This window comes from Falco punctatus, assembly GCF_963210335.1.
Source record: "Falco punctatus genome assembly, chromosome: 3".
Taxonomy (NCBI): Eukaryota; Metazoa; Chordata; class Aves; order Falconiformes; family Falconidae; genus Falco; species Falco punctatus.
The window spans coordinates 41,517,513-41,534,319 of NC_137582.1; the positions used below are offsets into that span (position 1 = coordinate 41,517,513).

Below are 16,807 nucleotides of genomic sequence, written 5' to 3' on the forward strand. Positions count from 1 at the left end.
CGTCAGTCACCGCCTGTAGCCGCCAGGCCTCACAGCCGGGCGGAAGGGCCCGCGCCCGGCGCCGGGAGGCGGAGCGGGGGGAGCGGCGGCTTCCGCCTTCCCGCCCGCGCTGCTCGGCGGGGCCGGGGGCGGTGGTGCGGGGCCGGGAGCGGGGCCTTGCGGGGTGCCGCTGCAGAGATGGCGTCGCTGCTGCCGCGCATCGAGCGGCTGTCGTCGCGGGTGGTGCGAGTGCTGGGCTGCAACCCGGGGCCCATGACCCTGCAGGGCACCAACACCTACCTGGTGGGCGTCGGGCCCAGGTAACCACCCTGCTCGGGGGCGGGGGAAGGGGTTCGAAAGCCGTTGATTAGGGTGAAAAAAGAGGAAGGGGGGGGGAATATACAGCGCTAAGTTTTGGGGACTGGTGCCCAGGGGCGGCTTGGGCAGGTGGGGTGTGGCGCCTCGGGCGGGCGGCTGCGGGGGTGCCCGGGGGCAGGGGGGGCGCCGCGCCTGGGCCTCCTGGCGGGCAGCTCCTGCGGCCGGGCGGGAGCGGCGGGCGGGCGGGCGGGCCAACTGTGTTGTTTATCGTCTTTGTAAACTGTCGTGTCATGGAGGTACAGGATCACGGAGGGGAGGGGTGGTGTCTGGAGTACGGACACGTCCCTTATTGCCACATTTCCATGCAATGTTGGGTTCTTTTTTGACATTAAGTAACCGTCACATGAGCACTTAAACGTCTGGCACTGTTTCACTGGGGGTTTCCCCTGTCTGTCTGTCTGTCTGTGTCTCACTCTTTTTTAATGTCCACGTGTAGAAGAGTCCTTATAGACACTGGGGAGCCAGCTATTCCTGAGTATATTGGCTGTTTAAAGCAGGCACTGTCAGAATTTAACATCTCAATTGAAGAAATTTTAGTGACACATTGGCATCGTGATCATACTGGTGGAATACCTGACATCTGCAAAAACATCCCTAATGGTAGGCCAGAATTTCAAATTTGAAAATGTTAGTAATGTGGCAAGAAAAACTTTTACTGAGTGCTTCTGTGTAGATCAGCAGGATTATTCTTCTGGAATCTCCATATAAACTACATGTAATTTCATGATACTGTTGTTGTGTGTAGAATGAGAGCAATGAATAATCTGAATATTGCAGTTGTAGTACCACACTTTTTCTTAAACATCTGTGCCTACCTTTTATTGTAGGTTTTATGTGTAAACAATAAGAACCTAGATTACCATCAGCAGCTTACATGATATTAAGAGATGTGAGAAAAAATTGATACTCGTTCCTTTCTACATTGACAGTAGTGACACGTTGATCATTATTTTTGTTTGTGTAAAAACAACAAATAATCTCTGAAAAAGAAAGATGCATATCTTTGAGAGCCCTTACAGCAGACCATTAGTAATTGCTGACAAATTCCTAGGCCTGGGGTTAAAGGGGAAAGCAGGTAGGGCAGTCTGCAGGTAAATTCTGCACAAAAAAATAGGTATTTCATGTTGACAAACATTAAGAGACGCTTCTGCTGTAGTTTCTGGGCAGAGAATAAGCAGTGTGGATAATGTGGTTCTTAACATTGTTGGACATTGTGACAAGCTTTGTAACAGGCTTTTATCATTTTCTGTAAAGTTGCCAGGTGCTTATCTGCAAAGAAGCCTGGGCACTACTGAAAATGACATTGGTGTGTTTGTGAGGTTTTTGGTCTTGTCAACCCATAAGCATGGTTGTAAAGGCTAACAAGGGATGCAGATACCTTTCTGTGTTGGTATCCATAGCTGTTCTAGCTAAGCCATTCACAGTTCAGAATGACAGATGCCGAGGGAAGTTGCAGGCCAAAAAGCCTCCATCCAGTGTCAGGCAAATGTTAAGTAGTGCTTCTGTGAATCATAATGCAGAACAGGAGCACAGAAATCAGTGTTGTAGAACCTTGGGGGTTTGGGCTCTTGATGAGTTAAGAAGGAACGTTTGTAAAATAGAATAAATATTGATATTTCTTTATTAATTTCACATGTGCTTTTTCATCTTCAACATTGCTGCTGCTACAGAGTACAGTATTCAGATTCAGTGGCTTTCACTATTCAGCGTTTGTGGCTCTGGAATAAGGTCACATTATAAACATAAAGTTACCGTGCAGAATTTCTTATTTATAGTTTTGTATTCATAACGTGTAATAATTAATAGTACTTATTCAAAAAACAACCTTTCTGTGGAATTAGCTTTGTTTAGTGACAAATGCAAAACATTGTTTTCTTTGTTTTCTTTAAGTAGACTCTGAATATCGCATCTGTAAGCTTCCTCGTGTCCCTCACCGTGAAGAAAAAATAGAAGGGGGACATAAATATTTTTACCTTAAAGAGGGAGATGTTATACAGACAGAGGGAGCCACGCTCAGGTAAACACCAATTTTTGCAAGTTTGCTGGATCACTTTTTTCTTCTGAATCCTGAAACAGATATGTATCATATCTTCTAATGGTTGGCAATCCATACATGTAATCTTTTCAGCGCTTACGCATGGAGACTTCCTGTCACGATCCAGCAATGTTTATACAAATAAATTGTTTTTATGAATGAGGATTATTGGGAATTAGCCTTTTGGTTTTGGCCTCAGCAGAGAAATTAAGGAACATTTCCCTTGAAAAATATTTCCTCCAGGAAAATCAAATAGGATTTTACTTATTTCTCATCGCTCTTAGATAAGTAGTTATTAGTAAAACTGATAGTTCTGGGGGAAGTTTATGGTAGTCTGGATGGATTGTTTAGCAAGCTTACTTTAAAAGTATTTCCCAAAGAGACACTAATTAAAATGTTAAATTTTAGACCTTTAACCTGTCAGGTTCTTGTGGGGTGCCAGTTTGGGAGGGCTTCTTCCCAGCGAGCATATTGCCTGTCTTGTTAGCTTGAATGAGTCTGAAACAGAAAGCCACTCTGCCTCACACAATAAAAAGATCTGACCATTCTGTTTCCGGACTTCTTTCATTAACAAGGTGTTACTCTTTTAAGGAAAATTTTTTCTTGTTTTCCTCAGTTTAGATGTGAATTATATCTCACCTGGAGAATATGCTAGCTGGCTGATTGGAATTAAAAATGTAAGCATAAAGGATATATTTGACCAAAGGCATTTTATTTTGTTAGTATTAAAAGAAAAGAATACATGGAGAGTGTTATATTGAATGTTGACGACCTGTCACTACCCCAAGTGACCCATGTTTGGACAAAATCAATTTAGAGATGGAAAACAACTTGTTGAGTTTGAGTCTAAGTAAGACAGAGGTGGCACATTTTGAAGTTTGAGGTAATAGAGCCAAACTTTATGTTTGGTTAAATGCAGGTATTGTCACCTGGTTAATTCAGTAAGCACTTTAAGGATACTCTTATATCCACACTGGTTCCAAAGTAGCAGTATCTGCATGTTAAATTCTAGTTAGCAACATGTTTTCAAGGTGTGCCAAGCAGCGTTAGGTTCTTTTTCATTTGTTTTCCCATGTTTGTGGTTAAGCTTCCTGGTAAAGTTTCATCAGGAACTGGAAGATAGCACTTCCTACAAAGGCAAGATACAACCTATCAGCTTGATTTTTGTTGCCTCCACAGGGCACTGGCTCATCTGCTTTCTGCTGAACTGGGTATTCAGTGAGAGCTGGAAGTCATTGCATCAGATGGTGCCATGCTTCTGGCCTCCCAGCCCTGCACTGGCATGGCTGGGTGCTTTTAGCGCTGGCCTGTACCCCATGCTTGGTACCAGCTCTGTCAGTTCCCCATCTCTGCTTTGATGCATCTGCCATTAACAAGGAAATTGTGATGAACTTCAGTGGTAATGCTGGTCTGAGTTGCATTGATTTCAGTTTGAATCAACCTCAGCATGAGGCCTTCTGCCTCTCCTTAGCAGCTCAGGTTACTTTATACGTATCAACTGTCTGTTCACCTTTTGCTGCGTTCAAATGTAGTATGCATTCAAGTTGTGGGGTCCTGCATCCTTACCATTCAGATGTTTAATGACCTGCACATATAACAGCTAGAAGACCATGATTCCGTGTTGTATTTGACATGTATTTCTCATGGGGCTTTCAGGGAAAAATAAATTTTGGGAGACAGAACTTTATCTGGGTTAGGTCCTAGTTTATTTCTATTTTTAATATTAAATATTTATATTAATATACTTAATTTAATTTAAATTAATAAATTTAAAATAAATAATAAATATTGATTTATATTAAATGTTAAACTATTTATAGTTCATTTCTAAAAAAATTGGCAACATCATCCTTACCCTCTTTTTCTAAGTGCAAGGTGTAGGTCAAGAACTTCACACATTTCAATCTAGAAATAACGTATTTTTTTCTTCTTTAAGGCTTCAGATTAAGGCCCTCTATAACATTAATTCTACATGCTCTTAATGCACTTTTTTTATGATGGGTCATGTAAGTAAAAGCATGTTAGATATGATCTGTGTTTTCTACATGGTGTGAGAAAATTGAGTGGGATGAGACAAAGTGGTAGCCTGTTTACGTTGACATTTCAGCCTTTGTTAGTCTATTTTTTTTTCTGGTTCTTGTTCTGGGCTACTACACTACTAAGTGTATGACTTGATCATTATTTGTTTCTAGCTTCTGAAAATGAAGCATATATACTGTATGAAAAACTTAGGCTTTTTTGTTGTTGTTTAAACAGAGTCTTATATACACCTGGACACACTGATGATCATATGACTTTACATCTAGAAGAAGAAAATGCTATATTTTCTGGTGACTGTATTTTAGGGGAAGGAACAACAGTAATTGAAGACCTGTATGATTACATGAAAACTTTGAAAAGGTTGTTAGAAATGAAACTAGATTTAATATATCCAGGTAAGTGGTTCTGGTTTGTGTTTTTTGTGTTCTATGCTGTGGTTTACTGTATAATTTTCAAATATCTCCTCTAAGAATTTGAGAACTCTTACTACAATCAAACACCATTACTAATGTAACAGTTTAATTTCATTACTTAATATATGTCCAGAGGTAAGCTAAGATGATTTTATGGCATGGTGGTTTGCAAGACTTGAAAATTTTTCAGTGATAGGTATCTTTCCTTCGTGAGATTCTCCATTTGAGGGTGAATTGTGCTTCTGTGCCCAAAGCCTACAGAGGCCAGAATCTTTCACTGTTGGAATCATACAGTAAATTTATTTTTCTTATATTACTCTATCCATGCGCCTTAGTGTTACCCTGGAAGAAAAAATGATCATTCTTCTTCTGGTCCTTTGCATACCCACATACACTGCCAATGTGAGTAACCTAGTAAGCTTTTTTTGAGAGACATCTATCCTTTGCAGCACAAAATAATCAAAAATTCATCTTGGAAAATTGAAGAACTATCAAACGGTTGTCTTAAATTTGATAGCTTAAATTTGAACAAAAGCCAAGAGGCCAAACATCATATTCTAAAAAAAAGTTGCTGATTTCATTCAGTCCATGACACTGCTTTAATTGTTTTCTTCCATCTCCCACAAACCTTGAGAATGCATTTACTTTTCATATAAACCACACGTCTGTTTGACAAGACTGGATTTTAAGAATTCGTTATGTAACTAAGGTTTAAGATCCTCATTTGCTTTCCAGAGCTACATCTCAGGATTTTTTCTGACTTTTTCTGTTTCGTCTTTTTCAACTTGTCATTCTGAGTGACTGTGCCTACAGTCTGAGTTCTGTCTTCCTCAAGTAACCATCTATGTTTAGCCTACATAAGCAAATCTCTCTTGTGCTCATTTTTAAAATATGCTTCTTTTGAAGTAGGTGTTCTTTAAGTGCTTTAAGATCTAAGCATAAAAATGCCATTTAAGAAAAAAAAGTTACAGATATTCCATGATTGTGGAGACTGACATAGACAGAAATAGCGACTTGCTCACTGTTACTGTCTTAACTACCGGTAAAACTAGGACTGTTTTAGCCTCCAAAATCTCAATCTATTGGTCAATCGAATGTTCCACTTCCTTTCTTAAATACCTACAAAACACAATCTGTTCCTGTAATTGAATTTCTGCCTTCCAAAGCCCACCGTATGCCAAATTCTACTAGGTTTATCAGTTTTATCTGTTGTTTCTCACTCTCTCCTTAACCAGTATTTATCTAGATTACACATTCACCAAGGCTGAATATTTGTGCCATTTTTCTGTAACTGTTTGCCTCACTGTTGTAGGTATGTTCATGCTGTTCTTGCAATTGGGAAGCCAGCTGAATATTATGCATTTTCAGTGATAAGTAGCTAAGTATTGAGATGGTTTGGAACTAACTTTATTTTTTTTATCCATGCATCACAAAACATACGTGCAATTGTGTAAAAGAGAACCATTGCCAATCAGAACATTTGTTTATACTACTGGTATGTACTACAGTAAAATGGTAATTACAGCAGAAGGTAGTTTGCTTTACCCCAGTACATTCTATATAAGCTCAGTACTTTGACTTTATTGCAGTTTTATGCTTTCATAGTTCTTCAACTGTTTCTGTTCCCCATCCATACTTTAGCACTCACATTGCAGTCTCAGAATTACATGTAGGGGAGCATGAAGTTCTGTAACAAGCTGACTGCTGGCTAGGTGTGAGTAGCTAAATGTTGCCAGTCCTTCCCCTTCCATGTTTCTTTTTTAATTTAATGTGGAAATTACTTCAGGCAGAATACTTGTGACAGGCTGTGTGCAGTTGATAGTTGACCAGAATCCTTGGGACCAGAAAAGGGTGTTTTAGTCAGCAGAGGGCTCCCCATCCTGTAATAATAAACGATGTTCCTTGATAATACAGGAAAAAAATGGTACTGGACTTAGGAATCTGTGCAACGTTTCAAAAGTCAATGATTTTCTTCGATTTTATCCTTTTTTCTTTAGTTTACTGTAAAATAAGAGAATCTATGTTACCTCACAGGGCGTTATGAGAATAAAAACTTACTGTTCCTGATCGCCTGGGCTATACAGAGGTCTGAGATAATATGATAAGTCTGATACGAAGTCTGAATTGTTGGAAAGAAGGTCATATTTTGAGACAGCTATTTTACATGCTCAGAAACTCTTTACATTTATGCAGATACTAATTTATTTATTGGTGAAGTTAACTCTGTTGCTGTCCCTGAAAAATTACGGATCAGAACGATCCACATCTGGGTTTAGTTCCAAGCTTTCTGACATCTTTTTGATGTATATATATGGATACACAGTGGCTATGGATCAGATGATGTAATGCATATGAAATGTCTTTAACTTGCAAATCATGGGTTTCATTCTAGATACTGACATTGGTCTTGTAGTCTAAGTCAAGTAAATCACTCTGAAGAGTAGGGACTAGTTTTAAGACTGCCTTGTGATTCCATGTGCAGGCCTAATATTTGAATACTTTCATGTGACTTGTGTCATCAGAGAATGCAAGAAAATGGACAGTTAGCATTATACTCTCTGCCACCCTGTGTATCATAGTATACATTTTTCTAAATGTAAACTTTTGTTTTATAGATGGTAAGATATTTACTAGAGAGATTGTTATATTTGTAATTTATTTTGTAAGGAACAATAGCTGCAGATTAAATATGTTTGAAATCATTAAATATATGTGCATATGACAGTATAGTTTACATTTTACATCTCTTATTTATAAATCTGTCTTTATACAAGGTAAGCTTCAACATCTATTTAGTAATTTCAAATCTGCTGAAGTGACTGTAAAGATGAGATATGCATAAATATCTTGACTTGTTGAAGGATAGATTCCTTTGACACTATGGCACAGATATTCAGAACATGAAAAATTAGTTGCTTTTTCTATAAGCAGCTTGTCCTCAGGCAAAATAAACTCTTAATTTAAAAAACCTTAAAACGAAGAACCCATTTAGTCAGTTAACCCAAAGTAAAAAAAAACTACAATGATTTTTTTAAAAATAGTCAGAGAACCTCAAAAGAAACTGTCTCATTTGGATGACACCCAATAATTTGTAAAAGCAAGCTATTGTTTTTTACAGTGGTTTCTGTTCTACTCATTTTATAAATTATGTGGAGTTCAGAGTGACAGGGCTGGAAGTTGCTGCTGCTACTTCAGATGAGGTATACAGGTATAGGAAGCCTTGTGATACAAAGCATGTGACAAATGTTCATGCAAGTAAAATTCTCTACAGGTAAAATACTAAGTTTAATTTCTGTGCATGTAACTCTCACGTCTGAAAAATATTTTCATTTCATCTGTCATTTTTGTGTATCATGAGGCAGTATTTGATTTTTCCACAAAGGTTAGTGCTTTACGAATGAAGCCTTTTTCTAATTTGATTCAAAGACCTTTCATAAGTTGAACATTTCTGATCTGCCACAGTAAGTCCAGGAAAAAATGTGTGTTTTGTTTGTTAACAAGCCAGTCATAAAATCCACATATAACCTTCCTTGTGCATTGCTTATTCCTGCTCTGACATGATCTGGTTGGCTCACTGATCTGCCTTCCATTAATTTTTTTGGTCATACTTATGAAAGTATGTTTTTAAGGGAATAAAATACAGCGTGTGAGTCTGTTTTGAAAATCTGTCCTGGAAAACTTATCTACCATTATTAAAGATGCTACTTCTCTTAACTCGTTTTTTGCTAGATAGCCCCACAACAGGATAGTAGTACATGAGTCCTTTGCCTCAGCCACTACTGTTAAAAACCAGTGTCAGTTTAAATCATCAGTATTGATATCCTTTGGGAAGAGTGAGACAGGCAGACAGAGGCAATATAATAATATGAATCTCGTCTTTAAAATCTGTTCAGCAGTGAACTCCTTTCTCTTTTTTGGGTTTTTGGGGGGGGGTTTAAATAGCCTGAAGTAATCTTCCCTTGCTTTCCATTTCCCCTTTCAGACTTTTTGGATCCTAATTCTTCTTTTCCACCTTAATGCTTTTCAATTGCAGACTGTGATGCAGACATGCAAACTTAATTTTGGCTTATTTGTATGCAAAAAAAAAAACCCAAAACAAGGCAAAAAACCCATGCAAAGAGCATCTTGCAATTTAACATGAAGGGTACTGTTGAGAAGGTGGTATGTACAGGTGCTGCTCTCTTCTTATGACTTGTAAGTCTACCAGAGTTTATATAAGAATGATTCAATTGTTCAATAGCATACTTCATTCCAAATTTAAGAAACAGTGCTCTGGTATATGTGTTTTCATTTAGGTCATGGCCCAGTAGTACGTGATGCAAATGCTAGAATCCAAAGCTACATTTCTCACCGAGTTGCACGTGAACAGCAGATTCTGGATGTTTTAGAGAAGAATGCTGGAAAATCATACACATCCTCGGAGCTTGTCAAGATAGTATATAAGGTAATTGTTGATTAAAAGCTTTTAGATCAAACTAAAGAAAATTGAGATTATGTTCTTAAATTTGTATGTAATTGTTAAGTATTTGAGTGAAGACCATGGGTCACTTTTGAAAAGAGGGGGGAAGAAAAAAAAGTATTTCTGCTTGTTCAGAATTCATATATGACTGTGTGTTTAAATTGCATTGTTTAAGCACTTTGAGTGGGGCCAAGTGATTCTTACAAACTTCTTATTTCTTTATCTAGATGGGTCCTAAGCAGTTTAATAGGACCAAGATAAATGAAGTTGTAGCACTTGGTTCTAAGTGAAAAGTCTGTGAGGTTACTGTTAATTTTAATGTTGATTTGTCAAAGTGTTTGGAGTCTCCTGAAAGGTCTGTTAAAACATCTGGTCCCTGATTGTCGGTCTGGAGGAGGGTGCCAGGTGAACTGTAGTTCCACAGAGATGGATATCGCACTCAGAAGTTGGGTAGCTTGCATGGTCAGTAGGCTGGCCTAGGAGTACTTCTTCATTCCTCATGTAACCTCATTAATTTGTCCGTGTGGTATTGGGGGTTACCTCTCCTAGCAAGTAGCGATAAAAGAGGTACAGCGTTTGCTTCGGAGGAAGATGTCACAGTTGCCAATGGCAGTGGTTTATGAACAGGTCTCTAACAGCTTCACAAACTCATTTTTCATAGTTCTGCTGATCCTCAGTTTCCAAAAGAATGACTACATCACATTGACTGTTTTGCAATGCTGATGTACTGTTACCTGTGGCTGTTTAGCTCCTGCAGTTTTCCTGACTGAACAACTAGTGTTCAAGTATACAGCCATTCACACGTTTCTGTAAATCACAAATCACTTGTCCTGTCACTATATGGTAGGATTTTTTTCAGTACTCTTAAAGCTTTCATATTGGGGGGGGGGAGTGTAATTTTTCAAGGCTTTCTAAAGATTCACGATTTATTGAGCTAGTTTTCTAGTGAATTTTCCTGACAGACTCTCTTGTTATTTGGAGAACTTTTTAATTTTCAAAAAGAAGCCTTTACTTTTAGGATGATAGAGCTGGAGAAGGGGGATTTTGAGATATGTTACTAGTTTTACCTAATAAGCATTGGAAAATTGTAAGATGTTTTGTCCTCCTGAAGCTATTGTATTTATAAATTGTTTACTCATTTACAGATACTAATTGCTAAAGGATATTTAAACCCATAAAAATACTGTCATGGAAGAGAAGTGATAGGTCTCTGTGGAAAAAATGCATCTTTGAATTTGTCTTTAAAAATGCTCGACTACACTGACAACCCAGTGCAGACAAAGCTTAGAAGAGTCTTCCGAGTGTTGGCTGAAGTTTGTATAATATAAATGGTTAATTAAAAAAATAAATAAGTAAGCAAAAATGTGTTATTTAGGCTACTAGTTTAACTGGTATAAAACTGATCTTATTTCAATTTCCTGTCATATAATCAACTGAGTGTTCAACACAGCAGTTCAGAAGAGGAAAATCTATGTTAATAAACCATGAATTCTGTACGCTGAAAAATAATTGGGAGATACTGAAACAAATACAGAATGCATATTTGTGTTCCCATTAGGAGATCCCTGAAAATTTACTTCTAGCAGCAGAACACAACCTCCTAGTCCACTTGAAAAAGTTGGAAAAAGAAGGAAAAGTGTGTAAGTTGTGGATGGAGGGTGGAAGGAGGGTCATTTTCATTTTGATATTCTATGTACTGTTTCTCATTATGTTTTAGTGCATTATTTCCGGCGGGGTGGTGGAAGGCAGTTAGTTGCAGTAGCTGTCCTTCAGACAATCTGAAGTAGAATTATATACAAAAAGCCTATGCTTATACAGTATTTCCAAACTTTTAGAAAATATTTAATAAAGTATTTGTGACATGCTTAGAGCACAGATTACTGCAATGCATATACCTTTAAATTTTTATTTAAAACATACCATGGAATACATTCCTAATGCTAGTGTTTATACCTTTGTGTATTTTTTTGATCTAAATATGCATGTACATAGCATTTTATGGGATTACATTTTACATTTCTGCCTTTCCTAAACGTATATTTTTGTATATCTGTGTTCTAGATATGGTTAAAGTCATGTAGTGTAAATTTTTACAATTTCTGATTAGTATAGTACTTAATTAGAGCAACTGTATTTGGCTTACTGTTTTTACATTCTGGCTTTAGTTCTAGTGAACAAGGTGGATTATTCTGTTTCTGTAATGGCATGCACATGTGGAAACATTATTTAGCCAGAAGCTAAGGAAAATGTTTCTTTCTGTACATTTCATGACTGCACCCAGGACTGTGTACTTATAAGTAAATAATTACATGCATATTTACAACTGTTTCAAATTTTCAGCATTTACCAACCTGAATAACAACATGAAATCAGTGTATTTTTTCCAGTGTAGATCTTCTGTTTCTTTTAATGATAAATCAGCTACTAGGTAATAATTGTTTGAACAATTGAGACACATTTTGTAGTAATAATAATGACCTGATTTTTATTCAAAGAAAATGGACTAGAGTCACATTAATACAGTCATTACCGACATTCAGAAAATTATGTGTTTAAGCATATTTTGTGCAGAGTGCCATGGATGCTTACCAGCACGATACTTACTGCACCAGCTTTTAAATGTGATCTCAGGTCTTGGTTATTAACATATAATTATTGGCCTACACATTTCTCATTTGGCTTCATCAGATTCCTCTGGGGCATTAGATGCTGTTGACTATTTAACTCTTCCTTTCACTGCAAAAGTGGCTCAAGCAACAGTAATGACTTTAATCTCTTAAGTCAGGTGTGTTTTTTTAGTGGTGGTGGTGGTTTGTTGGGGTTTCTCCCGAAAACACCTTTTTCATCCTTCTGGACAAAAGTAGCTCAGTTTTCCTCAGAAATCAGCTTTGAATTTTGAAGAAGACGGCAGATACAGAGCTTCAGGCAGTTAAATGTTCACAAAGTAGCAACTGCTTGAAACTATTAGAAAGTTTAAATAACTAGAGGAGATACTAATCAGAATTGTGACTTTTCTACTCCAGTTGGAGGTCCTCGATTCAGTTGTGTGCTCCTGCTTTCCATGAAGCACAGGAAGTGCCCTTTAAAGTTTTTTGGTTTGGTTTTTATCTTTAGCTGGTGCTCACAGAGGAGGAGAAAAGCAATCTCATAAGAACACTTGGGTTTTTTTCTGTGGTGACCTCTGCAGTGTGGAAACAGTTGCTAAACTTCTAAATACAAGCTTAGACCCAGATCTATGATAAACACAACACCATGTGACCTTTATCAGTTTTTCAGATCAATTTAAGGACACCCGTTAAGGAAAATGGATTCTGTTGGTTCTGAGCATGTAGCTGCAAATGCTGCAAAGCTGCATATTCATAGTACTTGTTTATTTTGTTTTGATACTATACCCTTTGCATCTAGTCTGTTGCAGTATTTCAGGTTTTTTTCTCATTACAGAAGACTTGAGTTGCAGTCTTAACACTGCTTAATTTTCACAAAATGTTTTTCTAAAGAAACATGTTGTCAGTATCAGTAATGAATGTGGTGGGCTTACAAGAGTTACTCAGTGCAAATTGTGGCTGTATGCTGTCCGCTGCAATCATTAATTCACTGCTTCATTCTAGGGATTGCAGTTTATGTTGGTACGTAACTTTTATAACTTCCATTAAGAGTGATACTACCTTTACAGATTTGCTTTTTTCACTTAAAACAGAAAAATAATGTCTTGTTTACAGGAGCATGGCACAATATGTGCATGTAAGCTTTCTCCCATGTTTGGATATAAATATCTTGGTCACTGTTTCACATTTTTAAAACACAACTTATGAAGAGATAAAAATAATTTGTTCTAAATTTAGCAGTGCAGACCTTTTTTCCTCTAAAGTGTCTAAGTTTCAGAAAACGCAACAAGTGCTCTGCCACCTCAAATTTCTTAGTATCTAAAAATTTTAATATTCTGAACTTTAAATAATTGTAGGACTATTAAATCCTCTTTTCTTAATTATTCTTTATGTTACTGGGTTACATAGTGAAACAGTTAATGTTTACCACCTTCCATTAAAACTCAACACTGTCCTGAAGGAAAGTATTCCAATAGTTTTTAATAAAAAATTACACATATAGACATACATATGCATGTACAGGTTAAGTTTGAGATAGTCTAATGTTTATATATAGCATATAAGATTTTGTGACTAATTTGGTCTTTTTTTTGTGACAGTACATGAGGCGTCTCCCAGCTTCAGATGGAGGAACAACTTATAAATTATGCAAGATTGCTCAAGAATATTTTGGATCTGCACAGTTGCTGCATGAAAAAAATACAAAGATGAGCTCAGACAATATATAAAATAAAAACAAATTCTTCCTTCTTTTTTTTTTTAAACAGTAGTAACACAATCTTAAAGCAATATTACAGTCAGTTAACTAATGTTTTTCATAATCTTTATGGGAATTTTAAAAACAACCCGATAGGTACTGAGTTAATAAAATAGAATGAGTGTGAAAAACTGAATAATAGAAAATATATTATTGTAAACCTGTTTTCATTTGCTTGTGCTTTTCAGAAAGTGATTTTCTAGGAAGTTACCTGTACGTTCTAAAAACAAGTTATTTTTGATAACAGATGTAAATACTGAGGTTTATATTCCCTTTTTTAATTTAGCTGCCTGTGCACATCTTTGCAGGTTGCTCACTGCAATAGGTTTTAACAAACACTGGAAGTAATTCCAGACTTCTCTGTTTTCTGCTGGAAACACTGTTTCTATGGAATTCATTCAAAGGATTCATTAATTTTAACTAATCAGTGTCGAAAAATGCACAGAGTTGGAGCAGACTCTTAAATTCTTTATCTTACAAGATTCTGCAAGAATATGATTAAAAAGCTGTATAAATTGAGATATGTGTTACACACTATATGAACAAAGTTTGTCACTTTATAGCTAAAAAGCTTCAAGTTTTGCTGCTAAATCCATTTAAAATACAGATATTTTAACTAAAGGTTATATTTGGTTGTAAGATACTGTGTCATTAAAATACAATGTTTGGAGATTAAACTGCAAAAAAGTGTGTGAAGCTTTTATGATACATACATTTGTTTCACTGCTGGCTCAACCTTAAAAAAAAAAGGGATACGAGATGTTTGAAAATACCAAAGACAAAGTCTTTCAACTTTCAGTCCTGTACCTTCATTTGTAAAACATGCATATGTTTGGGTTGTTTAAGGTATATCTTAACCATTACCATTATTTTATGAAGTTGGTGGCATTTGTTCTGATCAGCTAAGCACAATCCAATACAAAAACACTCCCAGGAACAGCAATCCAAAACTCAAATCATATTCTGAAGTAGTAACCAGACCCCTGAAGATGGGAAATAGTAACTTTCAGCTCTATAAAATGGTGCTTTTTGCAAATTTCATTGATCTGATTTTTGGCCACAACATTACTTTTGCTCCCTTTTAACTTTCTGTGCAATTTTGGGATCATTTTCAGGTCTCCTAGTTTTTCTTTGTATTGCATTTTCTATTTACTTGCATTTTTCCATTTCGGCCACTTTTGTCCCCTCCTCCCACAAACTTTATTTTTTTTCAATTCCATTTGGATTGTTTCTCTCTTCGTAATTACTCAGAAGTTTCCACATGAAGTTCTTGCCATTAATAAGTACTGTTTTCCTGTAGCTATTTCATTAATTTATAGTTACCTTTTCCATTAGGAATAAAAACAATTATCACTGTTTTCTTTTTTAAAAACTTAATGTGCTCTGACTGATGCCATTTTGCTTCAGGAAAATAAAGATCAGTGAAGTGGCACAATTTTCTGTCACAAGGTCTAAGAACCTAAGTCGGCAGGAAACTGGTGCAAAGAGGTGATGTCTCACTACTTGCCTGAGCTAAAAAAGAAATCTACTGGCAAGCAAAATGTTGCTGAACCATTTTCTTCCGTTTTACTATACTTCATTTTTAAATACACAGAAATAGCTTCAGAATTCAGTTAAAGCATTGTTGAAATGAAGAAAGCAAGAGAATACAAATCATAGAATTCCATGTTTGGTGCTGTGCTGCAGCAAACGCCTGATATTCTCAAAAAATGAGGGAAATTGCAGTTTAACCAGACATGGCATTAATGAGCGTGTATGTTGTCTCCGGAATACTAAAAGCAGAGATTGCACTATTACTAAGATGTATATACAGTAAAGGATACTTCCATCAGCTATGGTACATTGTAAAAGTCTTAAGACTCCTTGTTGATTATGAGATTATAAATCAGAAGGAGTGGTTGTTTATTTAAAAATAGTGGTAATGTAAGCTATAGGCCATGGATGTATAAAAATGGGTATTAGCCTGTTTACATCCCTTGTACTGAATATATTAATCTGTGCAGAATGCATTAGAAGTTAAGAATAAAAAGGGAGAAGGGACAGTTTCTGTCTCATCGAGCTAGAAGGACAAATGTCATTCAATGCATTTACTTTCTAAACAGCTGGAGACAGAAGCTGGAAGAAGCACAAATTGCATTTCCAGCTTCCTGCCAGCTAATCGGCAGAGCCTGTGCTGAGAGGCAGCATCATTTATTAGGGTTAAGGCCTAGAAGAGAAGTTTGGTGGTAGTTACAACCTTTTCTATATTTTCTATCCAGTTTCTTACTAACTTGCTTATTTATACTTAGTTTAAAATGTTGTTCTTGGCTATATTTTCAAGCATGTTTGATGATGAGTGAATTCAGGAAAGGTTCCCAAATAGGAAGGGCACTGTTCTATTTGTGTCTGTTACTGCGGGTGCAGCAATACGCTGCCTGCCAAAATCCTCTGCAGTCTTGCCACCTGAAACAGTGTATTGGGTTTGTGTGGCTGGGGGCAGTTGGGGGTGGCGGGGCACAGGGATGGCTTCTGGAAGAAGATACCAGAAGCTTGCCCCATTTCAGACTTGGGAACTTCCTTCCTAAGTGATACAGTCATTTTGAAGCTTGGTATTTCAAAATGTAGACTTCTGGAAGGAAACCTGGCAAACAGCCCGGCAACACATTGGCATGAAGCACACTAAGGGGCAACAGTCTGAAGTGTTTTAGATATCCCACTTTGCCTGAAGAGCCCTAAGAAACATCATGTGGCAGAAGAGGGAACAGGAGGGTGTGGAAGCTGCTCGGATAAGGCAACAGGTTGCCTGGCTTTCCATTTCAGTGTAGCAGTTTGCACTGTGTCGTCAGGATAAACACAAAACCAAATTGCAACCAAGGACCTCTGTGCCCGTACAACAGGACTTCTAGCCAGACACTTGAGGCACTTGGTGATGATAGCTTGAGGAAAGGATGTCTTGTCCCAGTTCAGTCCTGTTTGTTACGTTCTGTGGGGATGAGATGACCTGATTTCTTTTAAGGCTGAGGTGGGAAATAGATGCAAGACTGCATTGCAAAAAGGATTCTAATTTTATCCCAACCCAATGTACTTCACAGGCAGCCTGTTGCCTCCGTGACTACACAATATGCAATCAGGGGTATACTTTCATCATTATTGCTGAAGTAA

General features: G+C 37.2%; 1 protein-coding gene across 4 annotated transcripts; it reads left to right on the plus strand.

Annotated features, from left to right (window-relative positions):
- The first annotated feature begins 59 nt into the window (after positions 1–59).
- LACTB2 (lactamase beta 2) lies at positions 60–14,356 on the plus strand. Of its 4 annotated transcripts, none has more exons than XM_080378647.1 (8): positions 60–299; positions 794–957; positions 2,248–2,374; positions 4,649–4,827; positions 9,141–9,289; positions 10,863–10,944; positions 11,645–11,732; positions 13,509–14,356. In XM_080378647.1, exons 1-8 carry the CDS (start codon positions 178–180, stop codon positions 13,513–13,515), a joined length of 918 nt encoding a protein of 305 aa, XP_080234773.1. In that variant the 5' UTR covers positions 60–177; the 3' UTR covers positions 13,516–14,356. The 4 variants fall into 4 exon arrangements, with proteins under 4 accessions (XP_080234773.1, XP_080234774.1, XP_080234775.1 ...); XM_080378648.1 differs by having other exon boundaries at positions 61–299; positions 2,251–2,374; XM_080378649.1 differs by lacking the exon at positions 11,645–11,732 and having other exon boundaries at positions 64–299.
- Positions 14,357–16,807: the final 2,451 nt, after the last annotated feature.